The 17,302-nt window shown below is 39.6% G+C and overlaps 1 protein-coding gene across 1 annotated transcript in view; it reads left to right on the top strand.

The window, feature by feature from the left end:
- pard6gb (par-6 family cell polarity regulator gamma b) overlaps positions 1-14,388 on the top strand; it is a 63,015-nt gene extending 48,627 nt beyond the window's left edge. The window contains exon 3 of the mRNA XM_056480082.1: positions 11,629-14,388. Within this exon, the coding sequence (XP_056336057.1) occupies positions 11,629-12,638 (1,010 nt within the window). The 3' untranslated portion in view covers positions 12,639-14,388. The remainder of the gene's footprint in view (positions 1-11,628) is intronic.
- The last annotated feature ends 2,914 nt before the right edge of the window (positions 14,389-17,302 follow it).

Below are 17,302 nucleotides of genomic sequence, written 5' to 3'. Positions count from 1 at the left end.
CTGTGCTGCCTTGAAGTTCACAAGTTCAGCTGTGAATGTTTGAGAAGCCAGTTAAACCAGATGCAGTTCCTGCTGAGGAATTGACAGCTTGAAGCATTGATAGGACCTTTGGCTGAACCTGCAATAGCAAAACTGCAACCATGGCGTTATTTAAATGTATTTTTATAGAATGTTAAATGCACCTCGATTTTCGTACTTCATGGTTCATCTTTTTTTTTTTTTTTTTTTTTTAAATAACTGTTATAAAAAAGACCCTAAGATTTGCATTTAGACCTCATGAGTGATTGAGTGTGTTACGTGCAAGACGTGTCTACACGTGAGGGTCATCACGGCAAACAGAGGCAGCCAAGCGAAGCAGAATCTGAGATCTTGCCACACATTTCAGCAGGTCTCATTCAGGAAGTGGGTTGTGAAAGGGTGTGTGTTTGAGTACAGGTGTGGAAGACCAGCCTGAACCTGCCCAGACCTTCAGAGCTCTTTCTCAATAACAACAGGAAGAAAGATGCTCATATTGACGAGGCACGGCTGCCTCGTGTGGCCAACCCTCCTGGCATCAGCCATAAATCTGTTTTATGTAGTTCTGTACTTTTAAAAAGAAAAAAAAATACTTTACCTGCAGTTTGTGTGGGAATGTGACTCCAGACCCTCACCAAATGTAAACACGAAGAAACTGATTCTTCCAGGAGCTTTAACTTGCCATGGTTGCAGTATTTTCTCATTATTTATGTAAAGACTGCAGCATCATTTTCTCTTATAAACCGCAGTATAATTCAAAGCTTAGACTCTGCAGAAGAGCAAATTGCTGCGAAAGCATTTTCTGCTGTGGTTTGGAATCATTTTCACCATTGGTTTCTCAACACTGTTTTTGCCTTGCATTGTGAATAGTTCATCCTTAATGGGAGATGATGCAGTGTAGCTATGCCGTTAATATTTCTAAACCAGCATATCCTTTTTCCATCTGCATTTACCATTTTCATCTTTTTTTGTTTAAATTTGGGTTGTTATTGCATTTGAATACAACTACATCAATACTTGAGATGCAAATCAGATATTTACAAAATCTTCAGTACAGATGCAAAATTGAAGTCCAGTAAAATGTTATATTTCCCAGTATTGGGTTGCAGATGGAAAGGTATCCGCTGTGTAAAACATACTCACCGGCCACATTATTAGGTGCACCTCCTACCGGGTTGGACCCCCTTTTGCCTTCAGAACTGCCTTAATCCTTCGTGGCATTGATTCAACAAGGTACTGGAAATATTCCTCAGAGATTTTAGTCCATTTTGACATGATGGCATCATGCAGTCGCTGCAGATTTGTCAGCTGCATATCCATGATAGGAATCTCAAGTTCCACCACATCCATCCCAAAGGTGCTGGAGGTGCAGTGAACTTATTGTCATATACAAGAAACCAGTCTGAGATGATTCACGCTTTATGACATGGTGCGTTATCCTGCTGGAAGTAGCCATCAGAAGATGGGTACACTGTGGTCATAAAGGGATGGACATGGCCAGCAACAGTACTCAGGTAGGCTGTGGCATTGACACAATGCTCAATTGGTACTAATGGGCCGAAAGTTTACCAAGAAAATATCCCCTACACCATTACAACACCACCACGAGCCTGAACCATTGATACAAGGCAGGATTAATCTATGCTTTCATGTTGTTGATGTCAAATTCTGACCCTACCATCCAAATGTTGCAGCAGACTCATCAGTCCAGGCAACATTTTTTCAATCTTCTATTGTCCAATTTTGGTGAGCCTGTATGAATTGGAGCCTCAGTTACTTGTTCTGAGCTGACAGGAGTGGCACCCGGTGTGGTCTTCTGCTGTTGTAGCCCATCTGCCTCAAGGTTCGATGTGTTGTGCATTCAGAGATGCTCTTCTGCACACCTCTGTTGTAATGAGTGGTTATTGTTGCCTTTCTATCAGCTCAAACCAGTCTGGCCCTTCTCCTCTGACCTCTGGCATTAACAAGGCATTTGCACCCACAGAACTGCCGCTCACTGGATATTTTCTCTTTTTCGGACCATTCTCTGTAAACCCTAGAGATGGTTGTGCGTGAAAATCCCAGTAGATCAGCAGTTTCTCAAATACTCAGACCAGCCAATCTGGCACTATCAACCATGCCATGTTCAAAGTCACTTAAATCACCTTTCTTCCCCATTCTGACGCTCAGTTTGAACTGTAGCAGATCGTCTTGACCATGTCTACATGCCTAAATGCATTGAGTTGCTGCCATGTGATTGGTTGATTAGAAATAAGCAGTTGGACAGGTATACCTAATAAAGTAGCTGGTGAGTGGATGCTGGATAAGTTGGCGGTTTATTCCATTGTGCGACACCTAATGAATTAAGAGACTAAGACAGTGGTGCTCAACCCTGATCAACACACCTGAACCAATTAATTAGGACCTGAATAGCACTTAATATGGGTTGCAACTGAAATCTGCAGGAAGGTCGATCTCCAGGAACAGGGTTGGTCACCCCTGGACTAAGCCGAAGGAAAACTAATGAATAAAATGTTATAATCATTGTAATAGTATGGCTAACCTTTGTGGAAGGCTTGCAGATTGTACAAAATCTTTAAAAAAAAAAGTTAAAATATTACTATAAGTATAGCATAGCTATTATTCAAGTGATTGAAAAGGCAACCATGGTATTAAGGTCAACATGGTAAATTGTAGTTCATAATGTAACCTTTTTAGTGAAACAGGATCTTTAACAAGGTAAAGAAAGGATTACATGTGAATCGTGGTATCTAAAATGACAGGTAGTTAAAGGGGAGGGGTGGAAAATACTAAAGATTGGTGTCTATGGCTGAAATGAAAAGTCATTTCAGAGGCAGATTAAGTTAGTTTTATGAAAGATTACACAGACAATCACTTTTTTTTCTGTGTCCTCTAATGACTTGAGCTGAATGTGTCTACAATCGTTCAAGACGGCAAACAAGGTCAATTGTGAATTTGAATTTGATCATTTGAGTTGCAGAGGTTTTTTGTGCATTAAAAATATTTATTTGAAAATAACAGAATGGCTGGTGGATTTGTGCCAATTTAGCTTTATCCAATTGGTCTGCATCTAACCTTAATGCATTTCCCTAGTTTAGTTACTTAGCATGTCTTAGGTGTGAGGAATCTATTCAACCCTTTTATCTGATTAGCCTGTTTTCCTTTCCTCCACAAACAAGGGACAGATTACTTTTAAAGGTTTTAAAGGGACAGATTGTAGGTGTCATTAACACTCTAATCCTCCCTCATTCCTGCAGCCTCTCTAAACCCGGTGCTGTTTGGTGTCACCCATGACAGTGGGAGATTAGAGAGAAATCTGGAACGCCTCACTTAGCAGCTCGTTTGGGGGGGTTGGGATCATCTCAAATGTAGGATGAGGTCAGAGCCAGATGAGGATTCACCCCCTCATCACTGATGACTCAAACACACACTGCATGACCTACAGTGAGGACAGTGGGAGTACAGTGTAGCAGACAGCAAATCTGTGGATTAAAGAGAATTTTCGGATTTTCGTGCCACGTCTATTTGAACTGTCATTGCATGATTAGCAAAATAATGATTTGAATTGTCGCATTACGAAGTAAATCTGTTAAAATGGAATAACGTTATGTCTATGTGCTTCATTAGAAGGAGTTACCATGATAATAGAAAGTTGTGGGTTATTGGCAGGGTGTTGCTATGCAGTTTTTGTGTCGTGGGTTGTTGTTTAGTTGCCATGTTAAATGCACTTCACCCCTTAAGTATTCACGATCCCTGAAAATGTTTGGGCCCTCTCTTTCCTGTTTGGACCCTATGGGTAATAAAATTGGCAGAAATTGTTCAATGCCATTTTCGACATTGGTTATCAGTTGAGATATGTAGAAAAATATTGGCTATCAGCAAAAATTCAATATTGTTATTCTTAATAATGTTTATATCCTCTAATCAGTATCTTAAACTGCATATTTACAACTACATTTACTCATCAGTGACACATCAAAATGAGAAGTCATAAGAGAGTTGTCAGTGTAAATCTTGCAGAATGATTTCATAATCGAATTAGGTGCTGGGCCATAAAATCGAAAAAAAAGTTTGGTATGAAGGCTATAGTTTTATTAAAATGTGACTGCTGAGCACACGCCTTGGAAGGGATGCCAATAAGCTTAGGGTGTTTGTCATTTTTAATGGAGATGACTTGCACGACGCGCACATGGGAGCGAAACGTATATGGTGTGCAAGCAGCGCACACATGGTGCGTGCATTTTCTAGGTACACCTAGTTGAAAAACATCTGAACTTTTTCGAATGCCGGTGTGTGCACCGCAATTCATGCAAGTAGAACTAAACAATTTGCTTCACACTTAGCATGAAATATACACATTTTAGTAATAACGGTAGACTAATTACCTTAGACAAACACAGCGCACCCAAACACTGCAGTGCTTTTTACTTTTCTCCATAAACTTGCATCGGAACTGCAGCAATGGTTTTTCCGTTTGTCATCCTCTGAAAAAAATGGTTGTGACCTAAATGACCTAAAATTAATATCACGATATTTTTCATCTTTTGAACGGTGACTGTATAATATCATGGTATTACTTTAAATAGCAAAATAATATACATCTCAAGGAAGAACGGACAAAAAAAAGTCTCACTTCTATCACTCTTTAAGTTTTGTTTTCGGTTTGTGTCATTTTAAATGCTCCGTCCCGTAATGAGCTGATCTTCATTTTTCTCTTTTTGTGGAATAAAGCGGCACCAATTTATGAGCAGACAGAGCAGGATTCTCGCGATGACCACCGGCGCAATACTGCTCTTTGTTCTGAGCCGTAGTTTCAGTGTAAACTTAGTAAAGACGAGTTTCTTTGGCGATGATGTGTACAGTATTAGATTTTACATTTAGTGGACATTTGCGCTGAACACGCAGTGAAAGCAACGCAACAAGATTCGGGCACCTTCTCCGAAAAACCCTCGATTGATCTCAGCTGGTGGATCAACATTTACCTCATGTCATGATCGCTGTCATCTGCGCCATTATTATTATTATTATTATAACTTTAAGTGAGGTTTGCAAACCTGTGTACTTTTCATTCTTCAGCCGTTTGCATTTCCTGCGGTAACAAAAGCTCCCTGTCATCTGACAGCGGGAAGCGTTAAGTGATTGACAGCTAATATGAACCAATACAGCGGCAGCGTAGAGCGATTCAGCAAGTTTATAGAGAAAATCAAATGCTCCCAAATATATTATGAGGGCGCATAGATTAAATTTCGGGCACACATGCGACCAAAATGGTTGCAATTTCGAGCCCTGTAGTATAAGGACAGGTATTCAGACCACAACTGAACGTTGAATGCCTTATTATTTAGAATTAGCTATTATTGATGTAAATGCAGCTGTTCAAGGCACATAATTGATTTATTACGGTATTGACGGTATTAGAAAATCCATGTCGTGGCGCAATGTCACACCGGTGATGACTATGACACCGGTGTACCACCCACCCCTAGTTGATGGTCACCTAGTTACAGGAGACGCCAGGTCTATTGTAAATGGTCAAGGAAACCACGCGCTTGCACTTGTCACTACCGGTCAGAATAACAATACATGTGAAAATGAGTGCCGTATAGCAGGAGTGAGGAAATTGTAAATAAAAAAAGGTTGTGGCTAAAAGCCAGAGTGGCTTTTTGGTTTCTTTTCTTGTGCGTCCCAGCCACTAGCACCCCATTAGCACCCCATCTGAAAGATTGTTTAGCATAGGGGGTAATGTTGTCGTTCAACTTCACAATTTGTAATGTTGCAATATGTATTTAAATAATGATGGTTAGTTCCTTTACTTGAAAGCTTAGATTTGATTGCCATAGCTTGTTTTCTTTACAGTGTGAGGTGTACTGTATCATTATTATTGACACCTTACAGATGTTGTTCTACCTTTACCATTGCACATACGTTGTAACATTTTATCAAGTTTAAGAGTCTCTTTAACACTTATGTTTATTTTATTATAAAGAGATCAGATATGTTGTTTATATACTTTTGTTTTTGACTATTTGCCTTAGTAATGTTGGTAAATTAAAATAAAGAGATGAAATAACAAAATATCCTAATATTCCTAAATGTGTTGTTAAAAAATATTCAATAATTATCAATACTGAATGATATGAAACATGATATTATGATAGTTGTTTTCGCAATATCGCCCTAATCACATTAAATTGTTTGATACTTACAATAGGGTTGTCAAAAGTATCGACTTCGGTACTAATCATTTTAAAAACATCAATTTCCCCTTAATATTTAAACACTGTTGCGCACGTTCTTAAACACAGCTGATTGGATATTGTGTTGGTTGGCTTTGAAGGTCATCGCTTTACCCCGCTTCACTAATGTTAAGCAAGCGCAAACACAGGCATGGACAATGGAGCATTTGAAAGCAGCTCATTTCTATTTATGACTTTCAAACATTCCAGTGTCCGTGTATCTGTTTGCACTTGCCGAATATTTGACATCTAACTTAGAAAAAAAATTGACAAGTTCAGGATGCCATAACTATTCCCTCGCTTGTGCTGGAGAGAGCATTTACACTGTATAGATAGTGAAGGGTGCCTGCAAATATGAGGGTTACATCTACAACTCATCATTTTGAAATTCTTTGAAATCCTTATTCTTATCTTTAGGTTCATAACTAGTGGTTTATTAGGGTGCACAAGCTAGTATCAGGTATCCGATCCAGAAATTTGTAGATAATTCAAATATTTTCTTAACAAGGATTTCAATGTGGGTCATATTTTGTGTTTGTTTGTCAGATCTGAAACTGATCAGTTTCCTCTTACTCATGTGAATGAGATCATAATGGCACCGCCATCTTGTGCCAAAGTATGAAGAGGGCATCCAGTGCATCCTGAGCCATGTTTTGCTTCCTGACAGTCATCCTCAGTTCCACTCGGTTTGCCAACTCCACACAAACATTCTGTTTCAGATCTTTACAAAAATCCCTTTTAATAGCCTTTATTTAAATGTCTGTGGACGTTACATACTGGCAGCCCAAGTGATTGTGTCATGTAATGATAGGACATGCTTGGTTATGTTGAACGTTTGGCAGTCAAGTCCCAAACTTGGCCACAATTGCAGAACATATGGGGGGTGGAGAACAAGGTTAAACACTAAGCATATGTTTTTGTGTAGCCATGGTTTATGTGTAGAGCTAGAATGAGAAGGGTATGAAAGACACATTGGACGTACCAGCTGTACATTTGTGCTGAAATCCTTTCCAGACCAGGGTGGACTTGATGGAATGTCTAAAATAACTCCTGTAGTTTGTCTACCTGTAAAAGCCGTCCTAAAGCAACTTTGCAAAAAGATGGCAAGGGAGCTTAATCTACCGACACAGTCTCCACCCTCGACCGCTGCTTGCTAACTTGTCCCAGATGTGTACGTTGATGCGCTGTGGGTAACAGGAGTTAAAAACCCAAAGGGGTGTGTAGGAGCCTGCATAGAGAGCTCTGCTGAGTGTGCACTGGTGCAGGAGGGGCTTCCTTCTTTAATTTCTCTCAGGGCTACATAGAGAAGCCAAAAGCCATTGCTTTATTCATCCAGGGAAATTTTGCGACGGTTTAAAGCAAACACAGACGTATTCACCCAGGGGGCTCTGTCTGAAAGGACATTACCATGATCCTGGACTGCAGTGAACCCTTGAGTATCTCGGTCTACTTTATATGTATATAATCAGATAAGATATGCAGTTCATAATTTTATGCTAGAATTCTCTTTTTTTCTCTTGGTTCCCAGAGCATGTAGATTAAGGACATTATAGACATTTTATTTGTCAGGGTGCTATAAAGTCTTCCCATTGCAAACTAGTTGGCCTTTTGGGCAGGTTATTGTCATGCAGAATTGTGTTAGCGCTATATGTCACTCAATGCTAATGCACATCACTTTGTTTACTCTTAAGCGTTGGCAGATGACTTTCATCAAGAGGATTCTCCAACAGCACACTACTGACAATGAGCACAAATTATACACCCCCAGCAAGAATTTGGGCAGAGTATTGTGGAAATAAGAAGGTGAATCGAGTTTTCATTTTCTCCAGAACACACAGTAGGAAATGCAAGAGAAAATGGGAAAATAAACTGTGTTGGGAGGCATAATGATTGGCCATAAAACCCTTTTGAATCCTGCTTTTTATGAGCCTTTGTAAAAATCCAACAAAACTTGAAAAGGGACCCATTCAGTGTGAAAGTTAACGAGAGGTGGGACGACATGAACAAAGCCTGAGACCTCGCCCACTCCTCTTTCTCACACCCACCCGTGGGTGACTGAGGGAGACCGTATCGCTACGGTCAAGTGATGAATTATGCTTCAGACATGTTATGGGTCATCTCAGTTAAGTTGCGAAGCCACTTCTGCATTCCTGGTTGAGGCACTGTGCAGTGGAATGTAGTTTTTATTCCTACCAGGCTCACCCACCACATCTCCAGTGACCCCGACCTTGGGGTTGAGCCTCTACCCTTGGAGTTCAGTCAGGTGACTGCAGATCCAGGCACAGCATTAAAGCATTAGTTTACTCGCTTGAACTATCTATTTCTGATTGACAACATATGGGAAATTCATTTTCAGGGTAGAGTTAACCATTTGCAGGCTTTTTTTACTCAATATCTGCCTTGGACTCAACTCTGTTATTTTAATTGGTGTTTTGTGTTACTTTCAGGATGTTTTTTTGTATAAAAGAGAAGTGGCGATTATGTTGTACTGTCTCTGGTGTTATAGTCATACAGCTTACTTACACAAGTATGGTATTAAATTATTATACTAGAATTATTATAATTGTGTACGCTATTGAGCTTTAATAAGTTTAAAAACTTTAACATTGTACAATTATTATATAGAATCATTATACAAATATGAAAGTTATGAATTGACTGTTTAAACTATAAGGCCATCAAGATGTCAAGGTGTTTTCCATCTGTCAGTTGTTTTGTGGGTTTAGTGGCTCGATTGTAAAGTGTGTACGTGTGTAGGGATTTTGCAACTACAGGGCAGATAATGTTTTACAAAAAGACAAGGTAACAGCATTAAAGCATTTGTTTACTCGCTTGAACTAGCTATTTCTGATTGACAACATATGAGGAATTCTTTTTCAGGGCAGAGGTAATGATTTGCAGGCTTTTTTTACTCAATATCTGCCTGTATCTCTATTTTAATGGGTGTTTTATGCTGTTTTTGGGATGTTTTTTATATATAAATAAGATGTGGCTATTCTCTTGTACTGTCTCTGGTGTTATAGTCATACAGCTTACTTACACAAATATGTTATTAAATTATTATACTAGAATTATTCTAATTGTGTACACTGTTTAGTAGGTTTTAAAAAATTAACATTATACAAATATTATATAGAATCATTATACAAATATTATGAAAGTTATGAATTGACTGTTTAAACTATAAGGCCGTCAAGATGTTTTCCACCAGACGTTTGTTTTGTAGGTGTAGTGGCTGGAATGTAAAGTGTGCACGTGTGTAAGAATTTTGCAACTACAGGGCAGATAATGTTTTACAAAAAGAGAAGGAAAAACATAGTGTTTTTTCCTCAAGTTAGTTTGACTCGCCTTCTTGCTTTTTTTTATCAACATTGGCCTTTAATGACAACTTATTTGGCAATATTGTTGCCTTTCTTGATTTTATTGAGTTTGTTTTCTGTCTGGTAGGCACGATGCCATTCACTTTCTCCTGGAAATGTATGAAAACAGCCAGCTGTCCTTTTCTCACTGAACTTGATTTCCCATCATGCATCAATGCAGAGAGGATTACTCTGTCAGAAGTAGTTTAGGCTTGGTGACTTAGTAGCATGCCCTGACTCTCAGTTCCATTGGAGGTTAAAGAATCTGTGCTGGGTCTATGCCGAAACCAGCTCAAATGGTCACCCAGAGCCAGAATGGAAAATTCAGTGGAGTCTAGTTGCTGGCTGGCAAACTAAAAGATGTCTATTGCCCTAGCTTCAAGTCTCAGACTCTAGACTACATGGTCATTCTTGCTTTTTGGTCTTTATTTACCCTCTCACAAATTAAGTTCTTCACTTGTCCCCCCAAGTCCCCATGTGTCAGATAACGTTAGTAGTTCTTTTCAGAAGAAGACAATTGAGGGTGGACATTTGGAGAGAACGGTACCCTTCCTAATGAAGGCCAGAAGCTGCAACACTTCAATGTGTTTCCTATCAAGAGACTTGCAGTTGTGGCTGAAATTCCAGGACATAATAAAAGTATGTCTGGACTCAATCAAAATAACTATGCCGCCAAAGAGCTAAACTATGAACAACTGTGGCTGGGTCCTTTGATGAAAATTCAGAAGCTTTGTAAAAGCATTTTTTAAAATTGATTAGAGTAATTGAGCAGAAGTTGGGCATTTTCTTGCCTGTCTTCGCTTGTGAATTCATGCTGGGAAGTTAAAGTTAAATTTGCCCTGGAATCTATACCTTATATTCACAATCCACTGTCTCAGTGTGGTTGGTTGCTGTATGATTCAAGAAGGCAAGAAGGTGTATGTGTGGTGTGCTTTAGTAGAATTTTGAAGGCTTTGTGATCTCACCTGATCCCCTTGTCTATGCATTTCAGAAACATGTTTTTAGGGCACTTATTGCATGTCCATCACTGAGAAAAAAGGTATCTGACGTAGGTATGCAGCAGAGATTAATGTAACTGTGTTACATTAATCTCTGCTGCATACCTACATCAGATACATGTACAAACCATGTAATCAGACAAACCATGTAATCACTTTTTTGGACCAATTCGCACACATTTAATATTTGCTTACTTCTGTGATTTGGTGCAATTATGAAAAACTGTACACAAGACCATCCCTTTTGGGTGGACTAAGTGCATTTTTATCAACTAATTTATGATAAAACCATATGATATGATTGATCACGGCTGGCCTCGCCTCCGTAATCAGCAATAATCCAATCAGATTGGTTCAAGCCTACTATATAGACTCATTTCACCCTACTACCTTATCTTCATTTTGGAAGAATCCCCTCTTCCACCTCATCTCCTCCTTTTCCTCCCTTTACCAGGGGGATCTCTCGAGACCTACCTGATCTCAGACCCCTTTATATGGTTATTGACCAGGTGGGAGCCCTGGGTGCAATTACCTCCGAGCTCAGGGTTCTCTCCCAGGACAGCATGCCAAACCTGCTAATAGCGTCAAGCAATCTCTAAGTATGAACTCTTGAAGATGTAGTTTGTAAATGGCAGGTGTGACAACATACAGCACAGAGACCAACTGCCAGAAACATGGCAAAGTTGCATGAGTCTATGTACTATGTTCAGTGCTATTTGAATCATATACAAATTAATTAAATCTGAGGTAATGTGAACTAAATCCAAAGCTTACTGCCTTTAACCTACTTGAAAAACAAATAACTTTATGTAATGAAAATAAGTGCATTTTTACACAGCTACACATAATTAAACATGGGTAACAATGTTCCAAAATGCCAATAGTACTGATACACAAAAGCGCTGTATTACCTGCATACCAGTTAGGTGCACCCTTGACTATATCAATAATTTGTACATTTAATCCACTTAAGTATTAACCATTGTGATTTTTTTTTTTTCTTCTTTTTTTTTTTTGCAGAAGAGGTTGACTACAGCAACTTTGGCACCAGCACTCTGACCCGTAAAAAAAAGGCAGTGGTCACTCTTCGCAATGACCTGAACCGAAAACGGCCCCACATCCGCATTGGCATGCCCCAGGACTTCCGTCCCGTGTCGTCCATTATTGACGTGGACATCCTTCCTGAATCCCACCGAAGAGTTCGACTCTACCGACATGGCTCGGACAAGCCCCTGGGATTCTATATCCGTGATGGCACCAGTGTCCGTGTTACACCCCATGGCTTGGAAAAAGTCCCCGGTATCTTCATTTCCCGTATGGTACCTGGAGGCCTGGCTGAAAGCACAGGCTTGCTAGCAGTCAATGATGAGGTCCTGGAGGTCAATGGCATCGAGGTGACAGGAAAAACCTTGGACCAGGTGACTGACATGATGATCGCAAACAGCCACAACCTTATTGTGACCGTGAAGCCAGTAAACCAGCGCAACAATGTGGTTCGCAGCAGTCGTATCTCAGGCAGCTCAGGTCAGTCATCAGATAGCAGCGGTTCAGTAGGGTACCCCGCCATTACCGTTCCCACAGGTGCCACAGCCATCTCTCATGGGTATAGTCCAGAAGATCTGGAAAGTGACGAGGAGTCGGACATCGTAATCGAGAGCAACATCAAACGACCATCACGGCGCTCCAATGCCTCAGTGGCTTCAAATGCATCCCGGTCCCAGACGCAAACAACCACTGTGACCCCACCCAGCCCTCCTACTCGACCACAAACGAGACCACCATCCACTGTATCTACAGCCTCTTTCCACTCTCAACCAAGCTTTAATGGCACCGTACACAATAGTTTGAGTTACAAGTTGCATAAGGACCTAACCCTCCAACATCACCCCTACCACAGCAGCAATCCTGCTATGAGGGAGAGCAATGGCAGCCTACACAAAATACTCAGCAGCCTGAGGACTGACCCCCGTCACAGCCTGGCTTTACCCAGAGGAGGTGTAGAGGAGGATGGCACAGTCATCACTTTATAATACATGCAGACAACATCCAGCCTTCCCAGAGACTCAATCTTTCAGCCTGGGACATCACACTCGACTTTGAACCTCACCAAACTTAAAGGGTTTTGTAAAATTAATAATTTAACAGAACAGAATCTGGAATTTTACCTTTTTTTTGTAAGTATTTGCTTTCCATGTGATTCCATGTGATGTCTTATCTGTCAGAAATAACTGTCAGATTTAGTGGTCTTTTTTTCTAAACAAAACCACTTTTTTATCTTGTCTATCAGTGTTTCTCAAGTTTAATTTTAATCATGTTATCTAAATATCTCTTGGGACCAGAATTTAGGTTTAGACCTGTGTGTGTACACATCTTCTCTTTATGGTTTGGACACCAATATGCAAATGCCAAAATGAATTTACACTTAATCAGCAACACAAATATTTTGTTTGCTCTGTCTGATTTGTATAATTATTCATGAATCTTAATTTTCAGTAAAGAATGTCTACTGTATGTGTTCAGTACCTTTATTTGTAGTATTTTACAATTTGGCCGATTCCCTCTCACTCTTTGTTTCAGAATATTTGAATATTACTTGTTCCCACAGCACAAAACTGCTTGTATAAGAATTATAGAATCTTTTAGACAAGACCTTCTCAGTTAAGACATTTAAATTAAGTCATTTATATACAAAAACATTAGTCTACATTGACTTTAGTGATGTAGGCTTTAATATGACAAGGTTTCTTGTTTATTTGACTGCAGCTGAATGACTAGGCTCATCACATATAGGTATTTCACACTTGTATGTATTTTTGAAGACCTTCTGACTTCAGGAGTCCTATGGAATGCCAGTCTATTGGTTCTCTTTGTTATTCAGTCTATACACACATTGTATGTCACCTCACTGTTAATGAATCCTCACCTTTGTTCCTGCGTCTACAGTCTCCGAAGTCAGATTTTAACTTTAATATTAATTTCAAAGCTGAGAATACTTAATCCAGGTATTAAATTAGCAGTCTTATGTGATCCTGTTTTACATTGGGAACAATATGTTGTAAAACGCACCAGTTTATACCCAGTAATTTGTACATTTGTGGAATACTTTTTTGTATATAATTTAAAACCACTGTGGATGTTCTTTCTTTTTGGCTTTTAGGTTGACTGTAATGTTGTTTTTCTTGAAAAAAGACTTACCTTCATATCCACCATTTTTGTGCCTTACTGCCCCTCCTACAGACATGGTTCACTCACACAGACGAAATATTTGGATCTGACCACTGGAAATATTTTGGTAAAAGCAAGGCAAAGTGTACCACGTGCTTTTGGTGTGTTGAAATACGTTTGTTGTGAGTCTCCATCTGCTGGTCACTGCCAGAACTGCGTCTCTTTTGCCAAGAATCATGTTCTTCGTTTTGCATTTATTTCACAGTAGTCTATCAGTGTTGATGTCTTGGTTCATCTGTATGTGTATCTATTAACATTGAATGAACTTCTTACATTCAAAAGCTGATTACTTAAGCAATAGGTACGACAGATTATGTCTTCCGTCAGTCAAGTTTGGACAGTTTCAGTGTCATATTTATGGATTGATGCAACAAAGTTTAGTGTCTAAATGAGAGTTGATAGCACAGTACATATGTCAGGCAGTCCAACCACACTTAAAATGGTAGTTTAAAGCATTTTTGATACAAACATACATGTGAATATTGTTTATATGGTTTTTACAGATGTCAGTTTTTTTTAAAAAGTATAATAAAATTCAGAGATGGATGAAATGTATTCTTGTGTGTTCTTTGCATTCTTAGTTTGGCTAGTTAGTTTTGCTTATTGCAACATTCAAGTTTAAGGTTATGTTGATTTAATGTGAATAATGACTATCTATCTATATCCATCCATCCATCCATCCATCCATCCATCCATCCATCCATCCATCCATCCATCCATCCATCCATCCATCCATCCATCCTCCATCCATCCATCCATCCATCCATCCATCCATCCATCCATCCATCCATCCATCCATCCATCCATCCATCCATCCATCCATCCATCCATCCATCCATCCATCCATCCATCCATCCATCCATCCATCCCATCCATCCATCCATCCATCCATCCATCCATCCATCCATCCATCCATCCATCCATCCATCCATCCATCCATCCATCCATCCATCCATCCATCATTCTGTCCATTTATTGTTCTATCCTCACTACCCTCACTAGTCCCATTGTCTTCAGGTGACCCACACCAACCTTCTTTATCTTCAGGTGACCCCCACGATCTCTTAGTGCTTTCAGGTGACCCTCACCATCCCTCAGTATCTTCAGGAGACCCTCACCATCCCTCAGTATTTTCAGGTGACCCTCACCATCCCTCAGTGTTTTCAGATGACCCTCACCATCCCTCAGTGTTTTCAGGTGACCCTCACCATCCCTCTGTATCTTCAGGTGACCCTCACCATTCCTCAGTGTTTTCAGATGACCCTCACCAACCCTCTGTGTTGTCAGGTGACCATCACTGGCCCTCACTATTGGTTTCCGGTGACCCCTATTGGCTGTGGTTGTCCATCACCGGCTTCAGAGGGCTCTTCACTCTCTTTATAGGGGATTTGAAATCTGTTAATCTTTAATCATAACTTCTTAACTCAAAATTGAACTTACATTTCTAAACTTCATAATCAACAACAAATCAGTCTTTATATATTTTTTTACCAGCAGACATAAAAATGCTTTTTAAATCTTGAACTTTGTACCTGCCAGTGCATGAGCTGAACCTTCTCCAAAAATTCGTTAATCTTTTTTTTAGATGCTCAAGTCGTTCAAACTTTGGTGGCTTTGACCTTTAAGAAACAGACAGACACACCACAAGCAGAAGTATTACGACTAGAACTTCACAAAACATCATTTATTATAACACTGTGTGTGAACATTTGTGGGTGTGTTTGATCTGAACAGCATCCGTCTGCTGTGTGTATTTGTGTTCAGCATCTGTACCTGTTCTCTGTGAGATGCAGTGTACACACTGTTCAATGGTGATGTCTCCTTTCTCCTCAAACACACTGTCTGCCTCTCTCCTCAAACACACCGTCTGCCTCCTCATACACAAACACATTTCTGAATCTCTCGCTTATGAACCAAACCAAAGACTAATTATCATCATTTCATCAATTTAACAACATTCTGATACAATTACAAACCCATCACACACAGATGTTATCATTAGAAATAGACATGAATCAAAACTCACTGTTGTGTTGTTGACAGATGCGTGAGGGTAGATGTTTGAGGTTGTCCAGAAGATACTCTGTGAAACTGATGCACATCTTCTGTTCCTCAAGCTGTGTTGGGCCTTGTGGAACACTACACACACAGTTAACAAAAACATGTCACATTAATAAATGCACCAGACATCCGTCTTTATTGTATGCTCCATCAGACTGATCTCGGACTCTTCTCAGATCCTACAAATGTAAGACACTTCTGAAGCTACGTCTCTAAAGTACACACAACATCAGTTAAATACAAGTATAAACTTACTGAAAGATGATTGGTCCAAACACTATAGACAGGTTGGTGTGGTGGTCATGCGGTTGTCATGACTCTCTGCAGCCACTCAGGACAGGAAGTAAGCTAAATAGGACAGGATGTTAAAACGTTCCTCTGGAAGGGTGTCCAGGATTTTTATCACTGCCTGGTGACGTTTTCTCAGTTTGAAAACGACAAGACAAAGATCTCAGGATTTTTATAGATCTATTTGGATGTGGAGCAAGTACACTAAATGTTCACTCATCAGCATCTCAACTTGACTTACTCATGAACACATCCAGCAGCTCAATCATGAGTGGCCCAGGAATGAGGCCACCGGGAAGTGCACTGAGGAAAAGTTTCAATGCAGAGGCTGAGGAATGAACATCATCAATGTTCAACTTTGGAAATCCTCATTTATCAAAACAGTTCCTCAGTTCATGGTGGTGCAGGTGTTCCCCACCAAGCCTAAACAGGCCGTTAGTACTGAGGCCTAAACACGAACATGTATTTTACAGTCTCAGCATAAGTGACAAACATATGGAAACACTGTCAAACACACAGCATTCACCATGCTTTTCCAGGAAGCCCACTAAGTGTGTGAGTGCTAAGGGAAGCCCATGCCTTATCTGACCGTTCTTCCTCAGATGGGACAAGGACACACCAAACACCTTATTTAGTGTTTGGTCCTGTACAAGAAAGAGGTTTAGGAAGAGAAGAAAATCTGGACAATTTTGTATTTTCCAATGTATTACTGTATTACTGTATTTTTTGTCATTTATTACTTATTACCCTAACCCTAACCCTAATTTATTTAAAAGTATATAAGTAATAGAACAGTATTTACACTATGATTTTACTCAAATCACCATGATTTACTCATACACCATGATTTAATACTCAATTATGGTTTTAGCATACTTTAATACTTTAAAATAATTGTAATTTCATGTGTTACCCATATGTTTACATTAAAGATATAAGCTATTTTAAAAAATATTCATTTATTGATTCATTTTCTTTTCAGCTTAGTCCCTTTATTAATCTGGGGTCGCCACAGCGGAATGAACTGCCAACTTATCCAGCACATGTTTTACGCAGCGGATGCCCTTCCACCTGCAACCCATTTCTGGGAAACATCCATACACACTCATTCACACACATG

Source organism: Danio aesculapii, chromosome 19 (assembly GCF_903798145.1).
Source record: "Danio aesculapii chromosome 19, fDanAes4.1, whole genome shotgun sequence".
NCBI lineage: Eukaryota > Metazoa > Chordata > Actinopteri > Cypriniformes > Danionidae > Danio > Danio aesculapii.
The sequence above is the reverse complement of the archived record's forward strand: the minus strand, read 5'-3'. Positions and strand labels throughout refer to the sequence as shown.